At 41.9% G+C, this 21,687-nt stretch overlaps 1 protein-coding gene across 1 annotated transcript in view; it reads right to left on the bottom strand.

Annotated features, from left to right (window-relative positions):
- STXBP2 (syntaxin binding protein 2) overlaps nucleotides 1–21,687 on the bottom strand; it is a 265,170-nt gene that overhangs the window by 64,209 nt on the left and 179,274 nt on the right. Inside the window, exon 15 of the mRNA XM_053718090.1 lies at nucleotides 13,689–13,795. Within this exon, the coding sequence (XP_053574065.1) occupies nucleotides 13,689–13,795 (107 nt within the window). The remainder of the gene's footprint in view (nucleotides 1–13,688; nucleotides 13,796–21,687) is intronic.

Raw genomic sequence — 21,687 nt, 5'->3', positions numbered from 1 at the left:
TGACGAAAATCTTTAGTAGCCTGTAAGTAAAACTTCAAGGCACGGACTACGTCCAGATTATGCAAAAGACGTTCCTTCTTTGAAGAAGGATTAGGACACAATGATGGAACAACAATCTCTTGATTGATATTCCTGTTAGAAACCACCTTAGGTAAAAACCCAGGTTTGGTACGCAGAACTACCTTGTCTGAATGAAAAATCAGATAAGGAGAATCACAATGTAAGGCAGATAACTCAGAGACTCTTCGAGCCGAGGAAATAGCCATCAAAAACCGAACTTTCCAAGATAAAAGTTTAATATCAATGGAATGAAGGGGGTTCAAACGGAACTCCCTGAAGAACTTTAAGAACCAAGTTTAAGCTCCACGGGGGAGCAACAGTTTTAAACACAGGCTTAATCCTAACCAAAGCCTGACAAAATGCCTGGACGTCTGGAACTTCTGCCAGACGCTTGTGCAAAAGAATAGACAAAGCAGAGATCTGTCCTTTTAAAGAACTAGCTGATTAGCCTTTGTCCAAACCTTCTTGGAGAAAGGACAATATCCTAGGAATCCTAACCTTACTCCATGAGTAACTCTTGGATTCACACCAATAAAGATATTTACGCCATATCTTATGGTAGATTTTCCTGGTGACAGGCTTCCGAGCCTGTATTAAGGTATCAATGACTGACTCGGAGAAGCCACGCCTTGATAGAATCAAGCGTTCAATCTCCATGCAGTCAGTCTCAGAGAAATTAGATTTGGATGATTGAAAGGACCTTGTATTAGAAGGTCCTGCCTCAGAGGCAGAGTCCATGGTGGAAGAGATGACATGTCCACTAGGTCTGCATACCAGGTCCTGCGTGGCCACGCAGGCGCTATCAGAATCACCGATGCTCTCTCCTGTTTGATTTTGGCAATCAGTCGAGGGAGCAGAGGAAACGGTGGAAACACATAGGCCAGGTTGAAGAACCAAGGAGCTGCTAGAGCATCTATCAGCGTTGCTCCCGGGCCCCTGGACCTGGATCCGTAACAAGGAAGCTTGGCGTTCTGGCGAGACGCCATGAGATCCAGTTCTGGTTTGCCCCAACGATGGACCAGTTGAGCAAACACCTCCAGATGGAGTTCCCACTCCCCCGGATGAAAAGTCTGACGACTTAGAAAATCCGCCTCCCAGTTCTCTACGCCTGGGATGTGGATTGCTGACAGGTGGCAAGAGTGAGACTCTGTCCAGCGAATTATCTTTGAGACTTCTAACATCGCTAGGGAACTCCTGGTTCCCCCTTGATGGTTGATGTAAGCCACAGTCGTGATGTTGTCCGACTGAAATCTGATGAACCTCAGTGTTGCTAACTGAGGCCAAGCTAGAAGAGCATTGAATATTGCTCTTAACTCCAGAATATTTATTGGGAGGAGTTTCTCCTCCTGAGTCCACGATCCCTGAGCCTTCAGGGAGTTCCAGACTGCGCCCCAACCTAGAAGGCTGGCATCTGTTGTTACAATCGTCCAATCTGGCCTGCGAAAGGTCATACCCTTGGACAGATGGACCCGAGAAAGCCACCAGAGAAGAGAATCTCTGGTCTCTTGATCCAGATTTAGTAGAGGGGACAAATCTGAGTAATCCCCATTCCACTGACTTAGCATGCATAATTGCAGCGGTCTGAGATGCAGGCGCGCAAATGGCACTATGTCCATTGCCGCTACCATTAAGCCGATTACTTCCATGCACTGAGCCACTGACGGGCGTGGAATGGAATGAAGGACACGGCAAGCATTTAGAAGTTTTGATAACCTGGACTCCGTCAGGTAAATTTTCATCTCTACAGAATCTATAAGAGTCCCTAGGAAGGAGACTCTTGTGAGTGGTGATAGAGAACTCTTTTCCACGTTCACTTTCCACCCATGCGATCTCAGAAATGCCAGAACTATCTCTGTATGAGACTTGGCAATTTTAAAGCTTGTATCAGGATGTCGTCTAGATACGGAGCCACCGCTATGCCTCGCGGTCTTAGAACCGCCAGAAGTGAGCCCAGAACCTTTGTAAAAATTCTCGGGGCAGTGGCCAACCCGAAGGGAAGAGCTACAAATTGGTAATGCCTGTCTAGAAAGGCAAACCTTAGGAACCGATGATCTTTGTGAATCAGTATGTGAAGGTAGGCATCCTTTAAGTCCACTGTGGTCATGTACTGGCCCTCTTGGATCATGGGTAGGATGGTCCGAATAGTTTCCATTTTGAATGATGGAACTCTGAGGAATTTGTTTAAGATCTTTAGATCCAAGATTGGTCTGAAGGTTCCCTCTTTCTTGGGAACCACAAACAGATTTGAATAAAATCCCTGTCCTTGTTCCGTCCGTGGAACTGGATGGATCACTCCCATTACTAGGAGGTCTTGCACACAGCTTAGGAATGCCTCTTTCTTTATCTGGTTTGCTGATAACCTTGAAAGATGAAATCTCCCTTGTGGAGGAGAAGCTTTGAAGTCCAGAAGATATCCCTGAGATATGATCTCCAACGCCCAGGGATCCTGAAATCTCTTGCCTACGCCTGGGCGAAGAGAGAAAGTCTGCCCCCCACTAGATCCGTTTCCGGATAGGGGGCCGTTCCTTCATGCTGTCTTGGGGGCAGCAGCAGGCTTTCTGGCCTGCTTGCCCTTGTTCCAGGACTGGTTAGGTTTCCAGGCCTGTCTGGAATGAGCAACAGTTCCCTCTTGTTTTGAAGCGGAGGAAGTTGATGCTGCTCCTGCCTTGAAATTTCGAAAGGCACGAAAATTAGACTGTTTGGCCTTTGATTTGGCCCTGTCCTGAGGAAGGGTATGACCCTTGCCTCCAGTAATGTCAGCAATAATTTCCTTCAAGCCAGGCCCGAATAAGGTCTGCCCCTTGAAAGGAATGTTGAGTAATTTAGACTTTGAAGTCACGTCAGCTGACCAGGATTTAAGCCATAGCGCCCTACGCGCCTGGATGGCGAATCCGGAATTCTTAGCCGTTAGTTTAGTCAAATGAACAATGGCATCAGAAACAAATGAGTTAGCTAGCTTAAGCGTTCTAAGCTTGTCAATAATTTCATTCAATGGAGCTGTCTGGATGGCCTCTTCCAGGGCCTCAAACCAGAATGCCGCCGCAGCAGTGACAGGCGCAATGCATGCAAGGGGCTGTAAAATAAAACCTTGTTGAATAAACATTTTCTTAAGGTAACCCTCCAATTTTTTATCCATTGGATCTGAAAAAGCACAACTGTCCTCAACCGGGATAGTGGTACGCTTTGCTAAAAGTAGAAACTGCTCCCTCCACCTTAGGGACCGTCTGCCATAAGTCCCGTGTAGTGGCGTCTATTGGAAACATTTTTCTAAATATAGGAGGTGGGGAAAAGGGCACACCGGGTCTATCCCACTCCTTGCTAATAATTTCTGTAAGCCTTTTAGGTATAGGAAAAACGTCAGTACACACCGGCACCGCATAGTATCTATCCAGCCTACACAATTTCTCTGGAATTGCAACTGTGTTACAGTCATTCAGAGTAATACACGGAGGTTCTCAAGCTTAAATTTAAAATTAGAAATCTCTGAATCAGGTTTCCCCGAGTCAGAGATGTCACCCACAGACTGAAGCTCTCCGTCCTCATGTTCTGCATACTGTGACGCAGTATCAGACATGGCTCTAACAGCATTTGCGCGCTCTGTATCTCTCCTAACCCCAGAGCTATCGCGCTTGCCTCTTAATTCAGGCAATCTAGATAATACATCTGACAGGGTATTATTCATGATTGCAGCCATGTCCTGCAAGGTAATCGCTATGGGCGTCCCTGATGTAATTGGCGCCATATTAGCGTGCGTCCCCTGAGCGGGAGGCGAAGGGTCTGACACGTGGGGAGAGTTAGTCGGCATAACTTCCCCCTCGACAGAACCCTCTGGTGATAATTCTTTTATAGATAAAGACTGATCTTTACTGTTTAAGGTGAAATCAATACATTTAGTACACATTCTCCTATGGGGCTCCACCATGGCTTTCAAACATAATGAACAAGTAGGTTCCTCTGTGTCAGACATGTTTAAACAGACTAGCAATGAGACTAGCAAGCTTGGAAAACACTTTAAAACAAGTTTACAAGCAATATAAAAAAACGTTACTGCGCCTTTAAGAAACACAAATTTTCCCAAATTTTGAAATAACAGTGAAAAAATGCAGTTACACTAACGAAATGTTTACAGTGTAAGTAATAAGTTAGCAGAGCATTGCACCCACTTGCAAATGGATGATTAACCCCTTAATACCAAAAACGGAATAACAAATGACAAAAACGTTTTTTAAACAGTCACAACAACTGCCACAGCTCTACTGTGGCTTTTTACCTCCCTCAATACGGCTTTTGAAGCCTTTTGAGCCCTTCAGAGAAGTCCTGGATCATGCAGGAAGAAGCTGGATGTCTGTGTCTGTAATTTTTGCTGTGCAAAAAAAAGCCAAAATAGGCCCCTCCCACTCATATTACAACAGTGGGAAGCATCAGGGAACTGTTTCTAGGCAAAATTCAAGCCAGCCATGTGGAAAAAACTAGGCCCCAATAAGTTTTATCACCAAACATATGTAAAAAACAATTAAACATGCCAGCAAACGTTTTAAAATACACTTTTATAAGAGTATGTATCTCTATTAATAAGCCTGATACCAGTCGCTATCACTGCATTTAAGGCTTTACTTACATTACTTCGGTATAAGCAGCATTTTCTAGCAAATTCCATCCCTAGAAAAATATTTTAACTGCACATACCTTATTACAGGAAAACCTGCCCGCTATTCCCCCTCTGAAGTTACCTCACTCCTCAGAATATGTGAGAACAGCAAAGGATCTTAGTTACTTCTGCTAAGATCATAGAAAACGCAGGCAGATTCTTCTTCTAAATACTGCCTGAGATAAACAGTACACTCCGGTACCATTTAAAAATAACAAACTTTTGATTGAAGAAATAAACTAAGTATAAAACACCACAGTCCTCTTACGACCTCCATCTTAGTTGAGAGTTGCAAGAGAATGACTGGGTATGGCAGTGAGGGGAGGAGCTATATAGCAGCTCTGCTGTGGGTGATCCTCTTGCAACTTCCTGTTGGGAAGGAGAATATCCCACAAGTAATGGATGATCCGTGGACTGGATACACTTAACAAGAGAAAACAGAGCTGGAAAAAAAATCTTCCATAAGATGTGATTACAAAATGGAAATGCACTCAGTGCTACTAACCAAACTGCTATATAAAGACATAGAAAAGATACTGCAATGGAAAGGAACTACGTATGATCCAGAGAGTGAATAAACACATAAAAAAAAACAGTGTCATCCTTATCCCAGGTCAGTAAGTAAAGGACATGAGGGGAAAAACTATAAGCACAGTACTCCATGATAGGGAAGCAAAGAGCAAGAAATACCCTAAATAACAAGTAATAGAGTTATCTATTGTGTGAATTTGCTTCAATGGACATATATTATTATTAGAAATGGCCAGAGTCAAACAAGCCATTTAAATTAATTATAATAAAATGTTTACAATATCTTACATCACCCAACCTTTTCGTCATTTTCTAGCTTTTTTATGTTACTGGCTGCTGACCAACAACAGGCAAGTGTGTTGCACTCACATACAGTTACTGCACATACTGCAGGGTGCATGTGTTATACCTACAGCTGTAAGATTAGCTTATAAATATAATACATACCCTAGACGCAATGATCAGTTTTAGCAGACAGATGGGCATTTCAGACTACTAGTAAAATATAACTGATATAATTCCTGCTTATTAATCACTTAATTTATGGCACACTTTATAGAAATGTAAGAAAAAAACCTGTGTCAACAACCCCTGGTAGATATTCACAAAAATGAAAAATATTCACAGCCAAGTTATAAGGCCTGCAATAATTAGAATGACTGCAGGGGATAACAAACCAGTATAGTAACCATTGAACAGTTTACATTATATAGAGTACACAATTCCTCGCTGCATTCACTGCCAGTCCCCCTTAGCATCCACGAGTGGCATGGCAGATTGAGTAATAATTATGGCGGTCACATTGTGGGAGGAGTTAGATGGGGAAACGTTGGTGAAAACAACACATATAAAATGAATACACAGTAAATTTATAGTGTGATTGTAAGGTCTCATAGTCTTGTGACCAAAGCTTTCTCATAAAACCAACAAAAAAATAATAAAAAATAATAATAATAATAATAATAATAATAATAAATATATATATATATATATATATATATAAAAAATGTTTTTAAAAAAAGTTGGTTGTAGGTACAAGCATTTCCTGCTGAACAGGTTGTCTGAAATGTAATCCTGATTAAAAGTGGAGGGCTGTTAACCCAGTTGTATAGAATAATCTACTTCATCATGTACTGTCAAAACAAGGAAGGAAGGAAGCAGTTCAGATTATAGCACCGGATAGATGAATAATGGTATTGAGCTAAATATTAAAAAAATGCAACAAAGAGTGACATATTTTAGACCTATTGAACACGGACGCCAATAAAATAATTTGCTTGATGGTTAGGAAAAAAGAAATTTATGCTTACCTGATAAATTTATTTATTTTACGATATGACGAGTCCACGGATTTCATCCTTACTTATGGGATATCGCCTCCTGGTCAGCAGGAGGAGGCAAAGAGCTCTACAGCAGAGCTGCATAAATAGCTCCTCCCTTCCCCCCCAACCCAGTCATTCGACCGAAGTTAGGGAGAGAAAGGAAAAGCCAAGGAGCAGAGGTGACTGAAGTTTAACAAAAATAAAAACCTGTCTTTAGAAAAAAAATGACAGGGAGGGCCGAGGACTCGTCATATCGTAAAATAAATAAATTTATCAGGTAAGCATAAATTTCATTTCTTTTACAAGATATGACAAGTCCACGGATTTCATCCTTACTTATGGGATACAATACAAAAGCTATAGGACACGGATGAAAGGGAGGGACAAGACAGGAACCTAAACGGAAGGCACCACTGCTTGAAGAACCTTTCTCCCATAAACAGCCTCAGACGAGGCAAAAGTATCAAATTTGTAAAATTTGGAAAAAGTGTGAAGAGACGACCAAGTTGCAGCCTTGCAAATCTGTTCAACAGAAGCATCATTTTTAAGTGCCCATGAGGAAGCCACAGCCCTAGTAGAATGAGCCGTAATACGTTCTGGAGGCTGCTGTCCAGCAGTCTCATATGCAACACAGATGATACTCTTCAGCCAAAAAGAAAGAGAGGTAGCCGTAGCTTTCTGACCCCTACGTTTCCCAGCAAAAACAACAAATAATGAAGATGTTTGACGAAAATCCTTAGTCGCCTGCAAGTAGAACTTCAAGGCACGGACTACGTCCAGATTATGTAACAGACGCTCCTTCTTAGAAGAAGGGTTAGGACACAAGGAAGGAACAACAATTTCCTGATTAATATTATTGTTAGAAACAACCTTAGGAAGAAACCCAGGTTTGGTACATAACACCAACTTATCAGAATGGAAAATAAGATGAGGAGAATCACATTGTAAAGCCAAAAGCTCAGAAACTCTGCGAGCAGAAGAAATAGCAACCAAAAATAAAACTTTCCAAGATAATAACTTAATATCTATGGAATGCATGGGTTCAAACGGAACCACTTGAAGCACATTAAGAACTAAATTCAAACTCCAAGAAGGAGCAATTGATCTAAACACAGGCTGGATTCTAGTCAGGTCCTGACAAAAAGATTGAACATCTGGAACATCTGCCAGACGCTTGTGTAACAAAATAGACAAAGCAGAAATCTTTATCGCTTTAAGGAACTTGCTGACAACCCTTTCTCCAATCCTTCTTGGAGAAAAGATAAAATCCTGGGAATCCTAACCCTAATCCATGAGTAGCCCTTGGATTCGCACTAATAAAGATATTTACGCCATATCTTATGGTAAATTTTTCTAGTAACAGGCTTGCGTGCCTGAATCAAGGTATCAATGACCGCATCAGAGAACCCCCGCTTAGATAAAATCAAGTGTTCAATCTCCAAGCAGTCAGCTGCAGAGAAATTAGATTCGGATAATGGAAGGGTCCCTGAATTAGAAGGTCCTGCCTCAATGGAAGCTTCCACGGCGGCAGAGATGACATGTCCACCAGATCAGCATACCAAGTCCTGCAAGGCCACACAGGAGCGATTAGAATCACCGAAGCCCTCTCCTGTTTGATCCGTGCAATCACCCAGGGAAGGAGAGCAAACGGTGGAAACACTTAAGCTAGGTTGAACGACCAAGGCACTGCCAAGGCATCTATTAGTTCGGCCTGAGAACCGCCAGCAGAGACCCTAGAACCTTTGTGAAGATCCTGGGTGCCGTGGCCAGCCCGAAAGGTAGAGCCACGAACTGAAAATGTTTGTCCAGGAAGGCAAACCTTAGGAACTGGTGATGATCTTTGTGGATAGGGATGTGAAGATATGCATCCTTTAAGTCCACGGTAGTCATATATTGACCCTCCTGGATCAATGGAAGAATTGTCCGAATAGTCTCCATCTTGAAGGATGGAACTCTGAGAAACTTGTTTAGACTCTTGAGATCTAAAATAGGTCTGAACGTTCCGGATCGGGGGCCGCCCCTTCATGCTGTCTTAGGAGCAGCAGCGGGCTTCTTGGGTTGTTTACCCTTGTTCCAAGCCTGGTTGGGTCTCCAGACGGACTTGGCTTGTGCAAAATTCCCTTCCTGTTTAGCGGGAGAGGAAGAGGGGACTCCCTTGAAATTTCAAAAGGAACGGAAATTACTCTGTCTACCCCTCTGCTTAGATGTCTTATCCTGAGGTAGGAGGTGACCCTTACCTCCCGTAATATCAGAAATTATCTCTTTCAAGTCAGGCCCGAATAGGGTCTTTCCCTTGAAAGGAATAGCCAAAAGCTTGGATTTAGAGGACCCATCCGCAGACCAAGATTTTAACCATAAGGCTCTGCGTGCCAAAATGGAAAATCCTGCATTCTTAGCCGCCAATTTGGCGATCTGAAAGGCGGCATCCGTAATAAAAGAATTAGCCAGCTTAAGGGCCTTAATTCTATCCATTATTTCTTCCAAAGGAGTCTCAGTCTTAAGTGACTCCTCTAGAGCGTCAAACCAAAAGGCAGCCACAGTTGTGACTGTTACAATGCAGGCCGTTGGTTGTAATAGAAACCCTTGATGAATATATAGCTTTTTTCAGAAGACCCTCCAACTTTTTATCCATAGGGTCTTTGAAAGCACAACTGTCCTCAATAGGGATAGTCGTACGCTTAGCCAGGGTAGATATAGCTCCCTCCACCTTAGGGACCGTCTGCCAAGAGTCCCGAATGGTGTCCGCTATAGGGTACATTTTCCTAAAAATAGGGGAAGGAGAGAACGGGATGCCCGGTCTCTCCCATTCCCTCGTAATAATTTCCGAAATTCTCTTAGGAACCGGAAACGCATCAGAATAAGAAGGGGCCTCTAAGTATTCGTCCATCTTACTTAATTTCTCTGGAGGGACCACAATAGAGTCACAGTCGTCCAGAGTCACCAAAACCTCTCGTAGCAAAAGGCGGAGGTGTTCAAGTTTAAATCTGAAGGACATGACGTCCGAATCTGTCTGGGGTAATGCACTTCCTGAGTCAGACAGTTCCCCCTCAGACAGGGCCTCCCTACCCCCCCAATTCAGAGCCCTGGGAAGGTATATCGGAGATAGCTAATAAAGCATCAGAAGTTGCAGGGACCACGTGGGCCTCTGCCCTGCTGCGTTTGCCCTGTAACACTGGCAACTTAGATAGAACTTCTGTAAGAGTGGATGACATAACTGCAGCCATATCCTGCAGAGTAAATGAAGCAGACGCCGTTGAAGAACATGGCGTCCCCTGTGCGGGCGTTAAAGGCTGTGACGCTTAGGGAGAAATGCACGGCATACCCTGACTTTCATCAGTCTGATGACAATCATTAGATATATCTTTATTAAAGAAAATTTGTTCTTTACACTGTAAAGCCCTTTCGATACATGAGGGACAAAGTGTAACCGGGGGCTCCACAATGGCATCTAAACACATATGACATGTAGTGTGTTCAAGATCATCCATGATAACAGAAAAGAAAAGCTACCTTGATCGTGTCTTTAACAATAAAGAGCTAAACGTATGATTAATAAACAACGTGCTGCACTGTATCTTTAAGAAACAAACTGTCCCAGCTTTAGCTTAGCGTTTGGTTTAAACAATTATATCAAATATCCAAATACCATTTTGAGTATAATATATCTATATCCCAAAAATCTTATACCAATTTTACTGTCACCTCACCGCAGCTCTGCTGCGGCTCCTACCACTGACCAAGAAGTCTGCGCTAAAAACGGCGTGCCTAAGGTCGCCTGTCAATATATCACAAGCGGGCTTAGGAGCCGTAAAGAAAACTGTCCTTCTCAGTAAAAACTGACTGCGCGGCTGAAGGTGCGAAAGTTAGCCCCGCCCTTTGTGGGCGTACACCACAACCCCGGGAAAAACAACTGAGTACCGCCATATACCGGAGCCAGATAGACAGTTATTTTATCTCTCTCCGACTCCTGTAATACTCCCAGCGTCAGCCTCCATTCACAAGGTCCCCCCAGTGAGCATAGGACATGTAGTGAATTACGCACCCAAACAGTGACTCGCCCATTGCGCAGCAATTGTGTCCACGCAGCTCCCAGTGCATCTAGGTCAATACGTTCTACCAGATGAGTTGGGAAAAGTTTAACATGTTGGGATCCCCTTTCTAATAAAAAGACAGCCCACACATGCTACCAAGGGAAGCCCTTACCGAGCCCCTCACAGAACAAAAAAGGAGCATAGTACAGTCGGTTCTGGGATATGTTGCAGCGCCCCAGAGAACAAAAGACTGCACTTACCTCCATGCTGAGGAACAGCATGTAATTCTTACAGTATCACGAGGTCCACTCTTCCTCCTGAGGTCCTGTAAGGTATAAGGGTCTTAGTCAATATACTATGACCGCACACAGAGATTCAGCACAGGTGTGGGAGGCGCAGTGAAACTAAAATCCACTAGTTCCCATAACCTGTCAGGTTATTTTCAGATGCTTCTCTGTAAATAAATAGTACCCTCTGCACCATTTAAAATAAAAAACTCTTGATAGAAGAATTCAAACTAACACCTCACTTTACCTCACTCCTATCACTAACACAGGCAAAGAGAATGACTGGATTGGGGGAAGGGAGGGGCTATTTATGCAGCTCTGCTGTGGAGCTCTTTGCCTTCTCCTGCTGACCAGGAGGCGATATCCCATAAGTAAGGATGAAATCTGTGGACTCGTCATATCTTGTAAAAGAAATAAACTGTATATTGTTCAAACAGATATAAAATGGCTACACAAATAAATGAGGGAGAAAATGATCCTGCACCATACAGATGAACCACAAAAATGTGTACTCCCAAGTACCTGAGTACAGTAAATATACTATGTATTAGACATGTGCATTCATACTTTTCTGGAGGAAACGAATGCCAAAGATGGGGGCCACTATTGCATTCTTCAATTTTTGGGGACGGGTTTCTTCTTGTGAAAATGCAACACACTAAGATCTGGATTTGCACTTTCACAAGAAGAAATTTGGCTCAAAAAAAAAAAATAGCCAAAAGCCACTAGCAGCCTTCATCTTCTACATTAATTTTCTCCAGAAGTATGAATGCACATGTGTACTATGTATGTATGTAACACACATTTCCAGTTAGTTTCAATATATAATTTTAAACAGATTTTACTTTACTTGAATGGAAATTAATTTAATTTTTATTAAATGTTTTGACAATATTCTGATATTTTGATTCTGGGTCCAAATACAGGTATAAAGGTTTTACTTGCTGCACAGGAAATAAAAACAATATGCACTTAAAGGGGCATGGTATACATTTTTTATATATGGGGGGGGGATCACTGACTTGCACTGCTTTGCAGTTTGAGTATTGCTTGTGTTATCTCTTTTGATGTGGCCAATTAGGGAAAGATATAAACAAACTTTTGCACATATGAACCAATCCCTGTGCAGCATGTAGAGGATCAGTAAGGGTTTTTAATTAAATAAAAAACAATCCAGCCTCTCTGGGGGAGTGGAAAAGCTGTGCGAGGAAAGTACTCAGATTTAAATAACAAATACATCACAAAGTTGTTAGATTCATAATTGAACATTTTGGGCTAGATTACAAGTAGATCGCTAATTACAAGTGATTGGTTATTGCTAACGTGAGCTCGTGGTAGCAATTAGCACTCCGAAAATTAACCAGAGATCAGATCTCTGGTTCATTTTCAAAATGTGCCCCAATTGCCCCCAAAATTCAGTGTAGTGTTTTTATTAAAAAATAAAAATAGTAGCATCTTTATTAGATTAAAAAAATAACTGCACAAAGCAGTTATAAGGGGTTAAAGTGAGCAGGTGTGGGGTGTTAGAAAAAAACCCAGCACGGAAAAGTGTCTTTACATTGCGGTCTATGGGGACTTTGTTGAAACTGTTACGATATATGTATAAACACATAAATATATATGTATATATTTATATACATATATATTTTAAATTTGCTGCCCATTGCTGCGCGACTTACCCCCTTTGCTGCACTTAGGTTCTGTGCCGTGTACGACGGCATCAGAACGAGGCTCTCAACGGAGCCTATGGAAGCGCGCTCTTGTGAGCGCAAAGTTTACATGCAATGTGAACGTGAGGCTGCATTCACATTGCGGTTCACTTTTAATACCAGCACCATTGTGTTTGCTGGTATTACGAGTGGAGCTTAAATATTATGCTTGCGAAAGCGCAATTTTGTGCTCCACTCGTAATCTGGCTGTTTATGGGTAATTAAATTTGGATTGTCATGTACTTTTAAGGAAAGGGTAAATATGAACTTCTTTTTGTAATAAGAAAATTATATAAATGTATTACAAGACGGGAGTTCATATTATGCTTTAACTACCTGTCTGCTCTGTCTATTTCTCCTCTATATATTTTACAGTAGTAGCTACAATTGTAAATGCATTTTTGTGGAATTGTGAAAACGCATCCCTAAAAGCAGATTGCATTAATGGCAGATAAGGACAAATTAGCTATATTGGTAGATGGTGTGTGCCATATATATATATATAAAAAGTACACTTGTTTTCATTACATCAGTTTTTGAAACAGAACACTATGAACTATTTTAAAATGATTTCCTTTAAGATAAATCAAAGAAAAATTAGTTAAAGTGAATGTAAATTTTGGTGATAAAGAGCCCGGTTTTTAAAAATTCGATTAAAAACAGGGGAACTTTAATTCATCAAAATTTACATTTCACTCGTGTTGTGAAAATACTTACCTTTTAATCCTGACAGCCGCTGCATCGCCCATCGCAAATTCTCTTCCTGGGTCTAAAATGAGGAATCCGGCTTCTTCCAATCACGCCGTTGAATCTGACACTGATTCCCCCGGAGGGGAAGCCGTGAATGGAGGATGACCGATCCATCATTTCAGAGGCTTGCGACGACCGGGGGAAGCTGGAGCGACTGTCAAGATTAAAAGGTAAGTTTTTTCACAACACGAGTGAAATGTGTATTTTGATGAATTAAAGTGCCCCTGTTTTTAAATTGAATTTTTAAAAACCGGGCACTTTATCACCAAAATTTACATTCACTTTAAGGTCCCTTTAAGCCAGGTTAGGAACATCAGATATAGTAATACTAGATTTAACAAACATAATACCCCAGATAATACGTGTGTTCCCAGGTTCTGTAGGTTTCGAATAATGTTGCTGTCACTCTGGATATTAGCATGCTGGATTAATTTAGCCAAATTTTCCTCCGTTATACCTAAATGTGAAGAAAACGAAAATAAGAAATCCTGCAGATAATCCAATTGCAACAGGGGTGAAATCCTGTCATTTACATTGTTTGAGTAATTATATGTTTTATTAAACTTAATTTGAAAATGAAATAAATAAAACAGACATATCATCTCTCCAGATTTGTCACTCATTTTCTTGGTTAGTCATGACTTTTGTCATACACTGTACATTAGTGTTTCTCCAGCCCCATATTTTCATAATATCTTAAAGGGACAGTCAACAACAGTATTTTTGTTGTTTAAAAAGATAGATAATCCCTTTATTACCCATTCTCCAGTTCTGCATAACCAACACATTTATAATAATGTAAAACAAAAAAGAAATTAGAGCGCAAAGCCACTCTAAGTGTAAACCAATAGAATATTTGTATTGCAGACAAAACTATAAATAACACCCTCACATGGAATACCCTCAAACAGATATGAGGTATGATATAGGGCTATATCGCACAAAGCAATAGTGCGGATCCAAAGTGTCCCTCGAATTACCAGTCTCTCTGCTGCAAGCTGAAGCAAGTCCGCTCTGCAAACAGGCACTGTGTAATCCGGCACCAGCAGATCCAGCAAGTTCTTGAAATCGCCAAATTTCAACAACTACCACGGCCTTTGTGAAGCACTCGGCTAAAGGGAAAATGCTTCAAAGCTGACCTTGTGGTGTAATGGGCGTAATGAATTTCGCTACATTTATAATAATACACATTTTACCTATGTGATTACCTTGTACCTAAGCCTCTGTAAACGGCCCCCTTATTTCAGTTCTTTTGACAGACTTGCAGTTTAGCCAATCAGTACCGACTCCTAGGTAACTTCACGTGCATGAGCTCAATGTTATCTGACACACATGAACTAAAGCCCTCTAGTGGTGAAAAACTGTCAAAATGCATTCAGATTAGAGGCGGCCTTCAAGGTCCAAGAAATTAGCATATAAACCTACCTAGATTTAGCTTACAACTAAGAATACCAAGAGAACAAAGCAAAATTGGTGATAAAAGTAAACTGGAAAGTTGTTTAAAATTAAATGCCTTATTTGAATTTTTTAGTTTATTTTTGACTTGACTGTCCCTTGAAACCCAAGAATATTCTTTCATGGCTCTGCAGTACAATTTTATGGAGCATACGATTTTAAACAACTTTCCAATGTACTTATTTTATCTGCTTTTTTTCTCTTGATATCCCTTGTTGAAAAGCATACCTAGGTAGGCTCAGGAGCAGCAATGCACTACTGGGAGCTAGATGCCGATTGGTGGCTGCACATATGTCCCTGTCATTGGCTCAACTGATGTGTTCAGCTAGCTCCTAGCAGTTCCTTGCTGCTCTTTCAACAAAGGGTAACAAGGGAATGAAATGAATCTGATAATAAAAGTAAATTGGAAAGCTGTTTAAAATTGCATTCTCTATTGGAATCATGAAAGAAAATGTTTGGGTTTCATGTCCCTTAAATTAGAGCACAGGTAAAATAATCAGCTGATGGGTGTGAGCAGGTTAGTTACCATGGTTACCGATCAGCTGATTATTTCACTTGTGCTCTAGTTCAGATATGAAAATCTGGCATGTTAGGGTAAATGAGTGCTGGAGTTGAGAAACACTGCTGTACATTATATAGTTGTATGATATAGGTATTAATCTTTATAAAGCTTTATATAATTGATTAACATAGGTCTGACCACTTAAGCAAAATTTTATAAATTTTAATGGTATAATGTTGCTATTTTTAAATGCATAATAAATTCCAAACGCTTTTGCCAATTAGTTTATATTAGACCATAGTTTCTCAACCGCGGCCCTCAAGTACCCCCAACAGGCCAGGTTTTCATTATAGCTGAACCAGGGCACAGGTGAGATATTCATCTTATGGGTGAGAGCAGCTTAGTACCCATGGTTACTGATTAGCTGATTACTTCAACTGTGTACTGGTTCTACCTTTGCAAGAAAACCATACTGAGTAAGCAAAACCACCTTATATTTGTGGAACATTAAAGGGACACTAAACCCAATTTTTTTCTTTCGTAATTCAGATAAAGCAGGCAATTTTAAGCAACTTTCTAATTTACTCCTATTATCAAATTTTCTTAGTTCTCTTGCTATCTTTATTTGAAAAAGAAGGCATCTAAGTTGTTGGTTTTTTTTGGTTCAGTACTCTGGACAGCACTTTGTTTTAATTGGTGGATGAATTTATCCATTAATCAGCAAAAACAACTGAGGTTGTTCACCAAAAATGGGCCGGTATCTAAACTTACTTTTCAAAAAAAGATAACAAGAGAATGAAGAAAATTTGATAATAGGAGGAAATTAGAAAGTTGCTTAAAATTTCATGTTCTATATGAATCACAAAAGAAAAAATGTGGGTTCAGTATCCCTTTAACCCTTTGAGTGCTAAGCACTTTCCCACCTGGGTGCTAAGATTTTTTAAGTTTTTTTTTAATTTTTTTGAACAAAATTTTTATAACTTTTTTTTTCCAGATCCCAAAGACTTACACTGTTGGAAAGGTTAGGGTGCCCCCTGCTCCTATACTTAACATTGTTAAGTATAAATAAAGTTGCGCGGTGACGTTATCACATTATTGCGTGTGACATCACAGCACATAACGTGAAGCCCCGGCGATGCCTGTCACTATGCAGGCCCGATCGCCGAGGTAGGAGCGGGTGGGAGCCCCCAGATCTCCCCTCAAGGTGGGAGAGTGCTAGTGACGGCTCTGAGCCGTCATTAGCACCAGAGTGGGAAACTCTGTGACGGCTCAGAGCCGTCATTAGCACTCAAGGGGTTAAGGCTTGTGGACTTCACCACCCTATAAAATTACAAGCTAGAAAACATAATTTATGCTTACCTGATAAATTCCTTTCTTCTGTAGTGTGATCAGTCCACGGGTCATCATTACTTCTGGGATATTACTCCTCCCCAACAGGAAGTGCAAGAGGATTCACCCAGCAGAGCTGCATATAGCTCCTCCCCTCTACGTCACTCCCAGTCATTCGACCAAGGACCAACGAGAAAGGAGAAGCCAAGGGTGTAGTGGTGACTGGAGTATAAATTAAAAAATATTTACCTGCCTTAAAAACAGGGCGGGCCGTGGACTGATCACACTACAGAAGAAAGGAATTTATCAGGTAAGCATAAATTATGTTTTCTTCTGTTAAGTGTGATCAGTCCACGGGTCATCATTACTTCTGGGATACCAATACCAAAGCAAAAGTACACGGATGACGGGAGGGATAGGCAGGCTCTTTATACAGAAGGAACCACTGCCTGAAGAACCTTTCTCCCAAAAATAGCCTCCGAGGAAGCAAAAGTGTCAAATTTGTAAAATTTGGAAAAAGTATGAAGCGAAGACCAAGTTGCAGCCTTGCAAATCTGCTCAACAGAGGCCTCATTCTTGAAGGCCCAAGTGGAAGCCACAGCTCTAGTAGAATGAGCTGTAATTCTTTCAGGAGGCTGCTGTCCAGCAGTCTCATAAGCTAAACGAATTATGCTACGAAGCCAAAAAGAAAGAGAGGTAGCAGAAGCCTTTTGACCTCTCCTCTGACCAGAGTAAACGACAAACAGGGAAGACGTTTGTCGAAATTCCTTAGTTGCCTGTAAGTAAAATTTTAGAGCACGGACTACATCCAGGTTGTGCAGTAGACGTTCCTTCTTCGAAGAAGGATTTGGGCACAAAGAAGGAACAACAATCTCTTGATTGATATTCCTGTTAGTGACTACCTTAGGTAAGAACCCAGGTTTAGTACGCAGAACTACCTTATCCGAATGAAAAATCAAATAAGGAGAATCACAATGTAAGGCTGATAATTCAGAGACTCTTCGAGCCGAGGAAATAGCCATTAAAAATAGAACTTTCCAAGATAACAACTTTATATCAATGGAATGAAGGGGTTCAAACGGAACGCCCTGTAAAACATTAAGAACAAGGTTTAAACTCCATGGTGGAGCAACAGTTTTAAACACAGGCTTAAACCTGGCCAAAGCCTGACAAAAAGCCTGGACGTCAGGAACTTCTGACAGACGTTTGTGTAACAGAATGGACAGAGCTGAGATCTGTCCCTTTAATGAACTAGCAGATAAACCCTTTTCTAAACCTTCTTGTAGAAAAGACAATATCCTAGGAATCCTAACCTTACTCCAAGAGTAACCTTTGGATTCACACCAATATAGGTATTTACGCCATATCTTATGGTAAATCCTTCTGGTAACAGGCTTCCTAGCCTGTATTAAGGTATCAATAACTGACTCAGAAAACCCACGTCTTGATAAAATCAAGCGTTCAATTTCCAAGCAGTCAGCTTCAGAGAAGTTAGATTTTGATGTTTGAAAGGACCCTGCATCAGAAGGTCCTGTTTCAGAGGTAGAGACCAAGGTGGACAGGATGACATGTCCACCAGGTCTGCATACCAAGTCCTGCGTGGCCATGCAGGTGCTATTAGAATCACTGATGCTCTCTCCTGTTTGATTCTGGCAATAAATCGAGGAAGCATCGGGAAGGGTGGAAACACGTAAGCCATCCTGAAGTCCCAAGGTGCTGTCAGGGCATCTATCAGGACTGCTCCTGGATCCCTGGATCTGGACCCGTAACGAGGAAGCTTGGCGTTCTGTCGAGACGCCATGAGATCTATTTCTGGTTTGCCCCAACGTCGAAGTATTTGGGCAAAGACCTCCGGATGAAGTTCCCACTCCCCCGGATGAAAAGTCTGACGACTTAAGAAATCCGCCTCCCAGTTCTCCACTCCCGGGATGTGGATTGCTGACAGGTGGCAAGAGTGAGACTCTGCCCAGCGAATTATCTTTGATACTTCCATCATAGCTAGGGAGCTTCTTGTCCCTCCCTGATGGTTGATGTAAGCTACGGTCGTGATGTTGTCCGACTGAAACCTGATGAACCCCCGAGTTGTCAACTGGGGCCAAGCCAGGAGTGCATTGAGAACTGCTCTCAATTCCAGGATGTTTATTGGCAGGAGACTCTCCTCCTGACTCCATTGTCCCTGAGCCTTCAGAGAATTCCAGACGGCACCCCAACCTAGAAGGCTGGCGTTTGTTGTTACAATTGTCCAGTCTGGTCTGCTGAATGGCATCCCCCTGGACAGATGTGGCCGAGAAAGCCACCATAGAAGAGAATTTCTGGTCTCTTGATCCAGATTCAGAGAAGGGGACAAGTCTGAGTAATCCCCATTCCACTGACTTAGCATGCACAGTTGCAGTGGTCTGAGGTGTAAGCGTGCAAAGGGTACTATGTCCATTGCCGCTACCATTAAGCCGATTACCTCCATGCATTGAGCCACTGACGGGTGTTGAATGGAATGAAGGGTGCGGCAAGCACTTTGAAGTCTTGTTAGCCTGTCCTCTGTCAGGTAAATCTTCATTTCTACAGAATCTATAAGAGTCCCCAGGAAGGGAACTCTTGTGAGTGGAACGAGTGAACTTTTCTTTTCGTTCACCTTCCATCCATGTGACCTTAGAAATGCCAGTACTAACTCTGTATGAAACTTGGCAGTTTGAAAGCTTGAAGCTTGTATCAGAATGTCGTCTAGGTATGGAGCTACCGAGATTCCCCGCGGTCTTAGAACCGCCAGAAGAGCACCCAGAACCTTTGTGAAGATTCTTGGAGCTGTAGCCAATCCGAATGGAAGAGCCACAAACTGGTAATGCCTGTCTAGGAAGGCAAACCTTAGGTACCGGTAATGATCTTTGTGAATCGGTATGTGAAGGTAAGCATCTTTTAAATCTACAGTGGTCATGTACTGACCCTCTTGGATCATAGGTAAAATTGTCCGAATAGTCTCCATCTTGAACGATGGAACTCTTAGGAATTTGTTTAGTATCTTTAAGTCCAGGATTGGTCTGAAAGTTCCCTCTTTTTTGGGAACCACAAACAGATTTGAGTAAAACCCTTGTCCCTGTTCCGACCGTGGAACTGGATGGATTACTCCCATTAATAAGAGCTCTTGTACGCAGCGTAGAAACGCCTCTTTCTTTGTCTGGATTGTTGACAACCTTGACAGATGAAATCTCTCTCTTGGAGGAGAGTATTTGAAGTCCAGAAGGTATCCCTGAGATATTATCTCTAGCGCCCAGGGATCCTGGACATCTCTTGCCCAAGCCTGGGCGAAGAGAGAAAGTCTGCCCCCCACTAGATCCGATCCCGGATCGGGGGCCCTCAATTCATGCTGTTTTAGGGGCAGCAGCAGGTTTCCTGGCCTGCTTGCCCTTGTTCCAGGACTGGTTAGGTTTCCAGCCTTGTCTGTAGCGAGCAACAGCTCCTTCCTGTTTTGGTGCAGAGGAAGTTGATGCTGCTCCTGCTTTGAAATTACGAAAGGAACGAAAATTAGACTGTCTAGCCTTAACTTTGGCTTTGTCCTGAGGCAGGGCATGGCCTTTACCTCCTGTAATGTCAGCGATAATCTCTTTCAACCCGGGCCCGAATAAGGTCTGCCCTTTGAAAGGTATATTAAGCAATTTAGACTTAGAAGTAACATCAGCTGACCAGGATTTTAGCCACAGAGCCCTGCGTGCCTGAATGGCGAATCCTGAATTCTTCGCCGTAAGTTTAGTTAAATGTACTACGGCCTCCGAAATGAATGAATTAGCTAGTTTAAGGACTCTAAGCCTGTCCGTAATGTCGTCCAGAGTAGCTGAACTAATGTTCTCTTCCAAAGACTCAATCCAGAATGCCGCTGCAGCCGTGACCGGCGCAATGCATGCAAGGGGTTGCAATATAAAACCTTGCTGAACAAACATTTTCTTAAGGTAACCCTCTAATTTTTTATCCATTGGATCTGAAAAGGCACAGCTATCCTCCACCGGGATAGTGGTACGCTTAGCTAAAGTAGAAACTGCTCCCTCCACCTTAGGGACCGTTTGCCATAAGTCCCGTGTGGTGGCGTCTATTGGAAACATTTTTCTAAATATCGGAGGGGGTGAGAACGGCACACCAGGTCTATCCCACTCCTTAGTAACAATTTCAGTAAGTCTCTTAGGTATAGGAAAAACATCAGTACTCGCCGGTACCGCAAAATATTTATCCAACCTACACATTTTCTCTGGTATTGCAACTGTGTTACAATCATTCAGAGCCGCTAACACCTCCCCTAGTAATACACGGAGGTTTTCCAGCTTAAATTTAAAATTTGAAATATCTGAATCCAGTCTGTTTGGATCAGAACCGTCACCCACAGAATGAAGTTCTCCGTCCTCATGTTCTGCCACCTGTGACGCAGTGTCTGACATGGCCCTAATATTATCAGCGCACTCTGTTCTCACCCCAGAGTGATCACGCTTACCTCTTAGTTCTGGTAATTTAGCCAAAACTTCAGTCATAACAGTAGCCATATCCTGTAATGTGATTTGTAATGGCCGCCCAGATGTACTCGGCGCTACAATCTCACGCACCTCCCGAGCGGGAGATGCAGGTACTGACACGTGAGGCGAGTTAGTCGGCATAACTCTCCCCTCGTTGTTTGATGAAATTTGTTCAATTTGTACAGATTGACTTTTATTTAAAGTAGCATCAATACAGTTAGTACATAAATTTCTATTGGGCTCCACTTTGGCATTGCAACAAATGACACAGGTATCTTCCTCTGAATCAGACATGTTTAACACACTAGCAAATAAACTTGCAACTTGGAATACAATTCTATTAGAATATTATTAAAAACGTACTGTGCCTTTAAGAAGCACAGAAGATCTATGACAGTTGAAAATTAATAAATTGAAACAGTTATAGCCTCAATCCTTGTAAACAACACAACTTTAGCAAAGGTTTAATCCCATTAGCAAAAGACAACTAATTCTGAAAGCAGGAAAAAATTACAGAATAAACGTTTTTTATCTCAGTCAACTATAATCTCACAGCTCTGCTGAGAGAAATTA

The sequence above is a fragment of the Bombina bombina genome, chromosome 6 (genome assembly GCF_027579735.1).
Source record: "Bombina bombina isolate aBomBom1 chromosome 6, aBomBom1.pri, whole genome shotgun sequence".
Classification (NCBI taxonomy): Eukaryota; Metazoa; Chordata; class Amphibia; order Anura; family Bombinatoridae; genus Bombina; species Bombina bombina.
The sequence above is the reverse complement of the archived record's forward strand: the minus strand, read 5'-3'. Positions and strand labels throughout refer to the sequence as shown.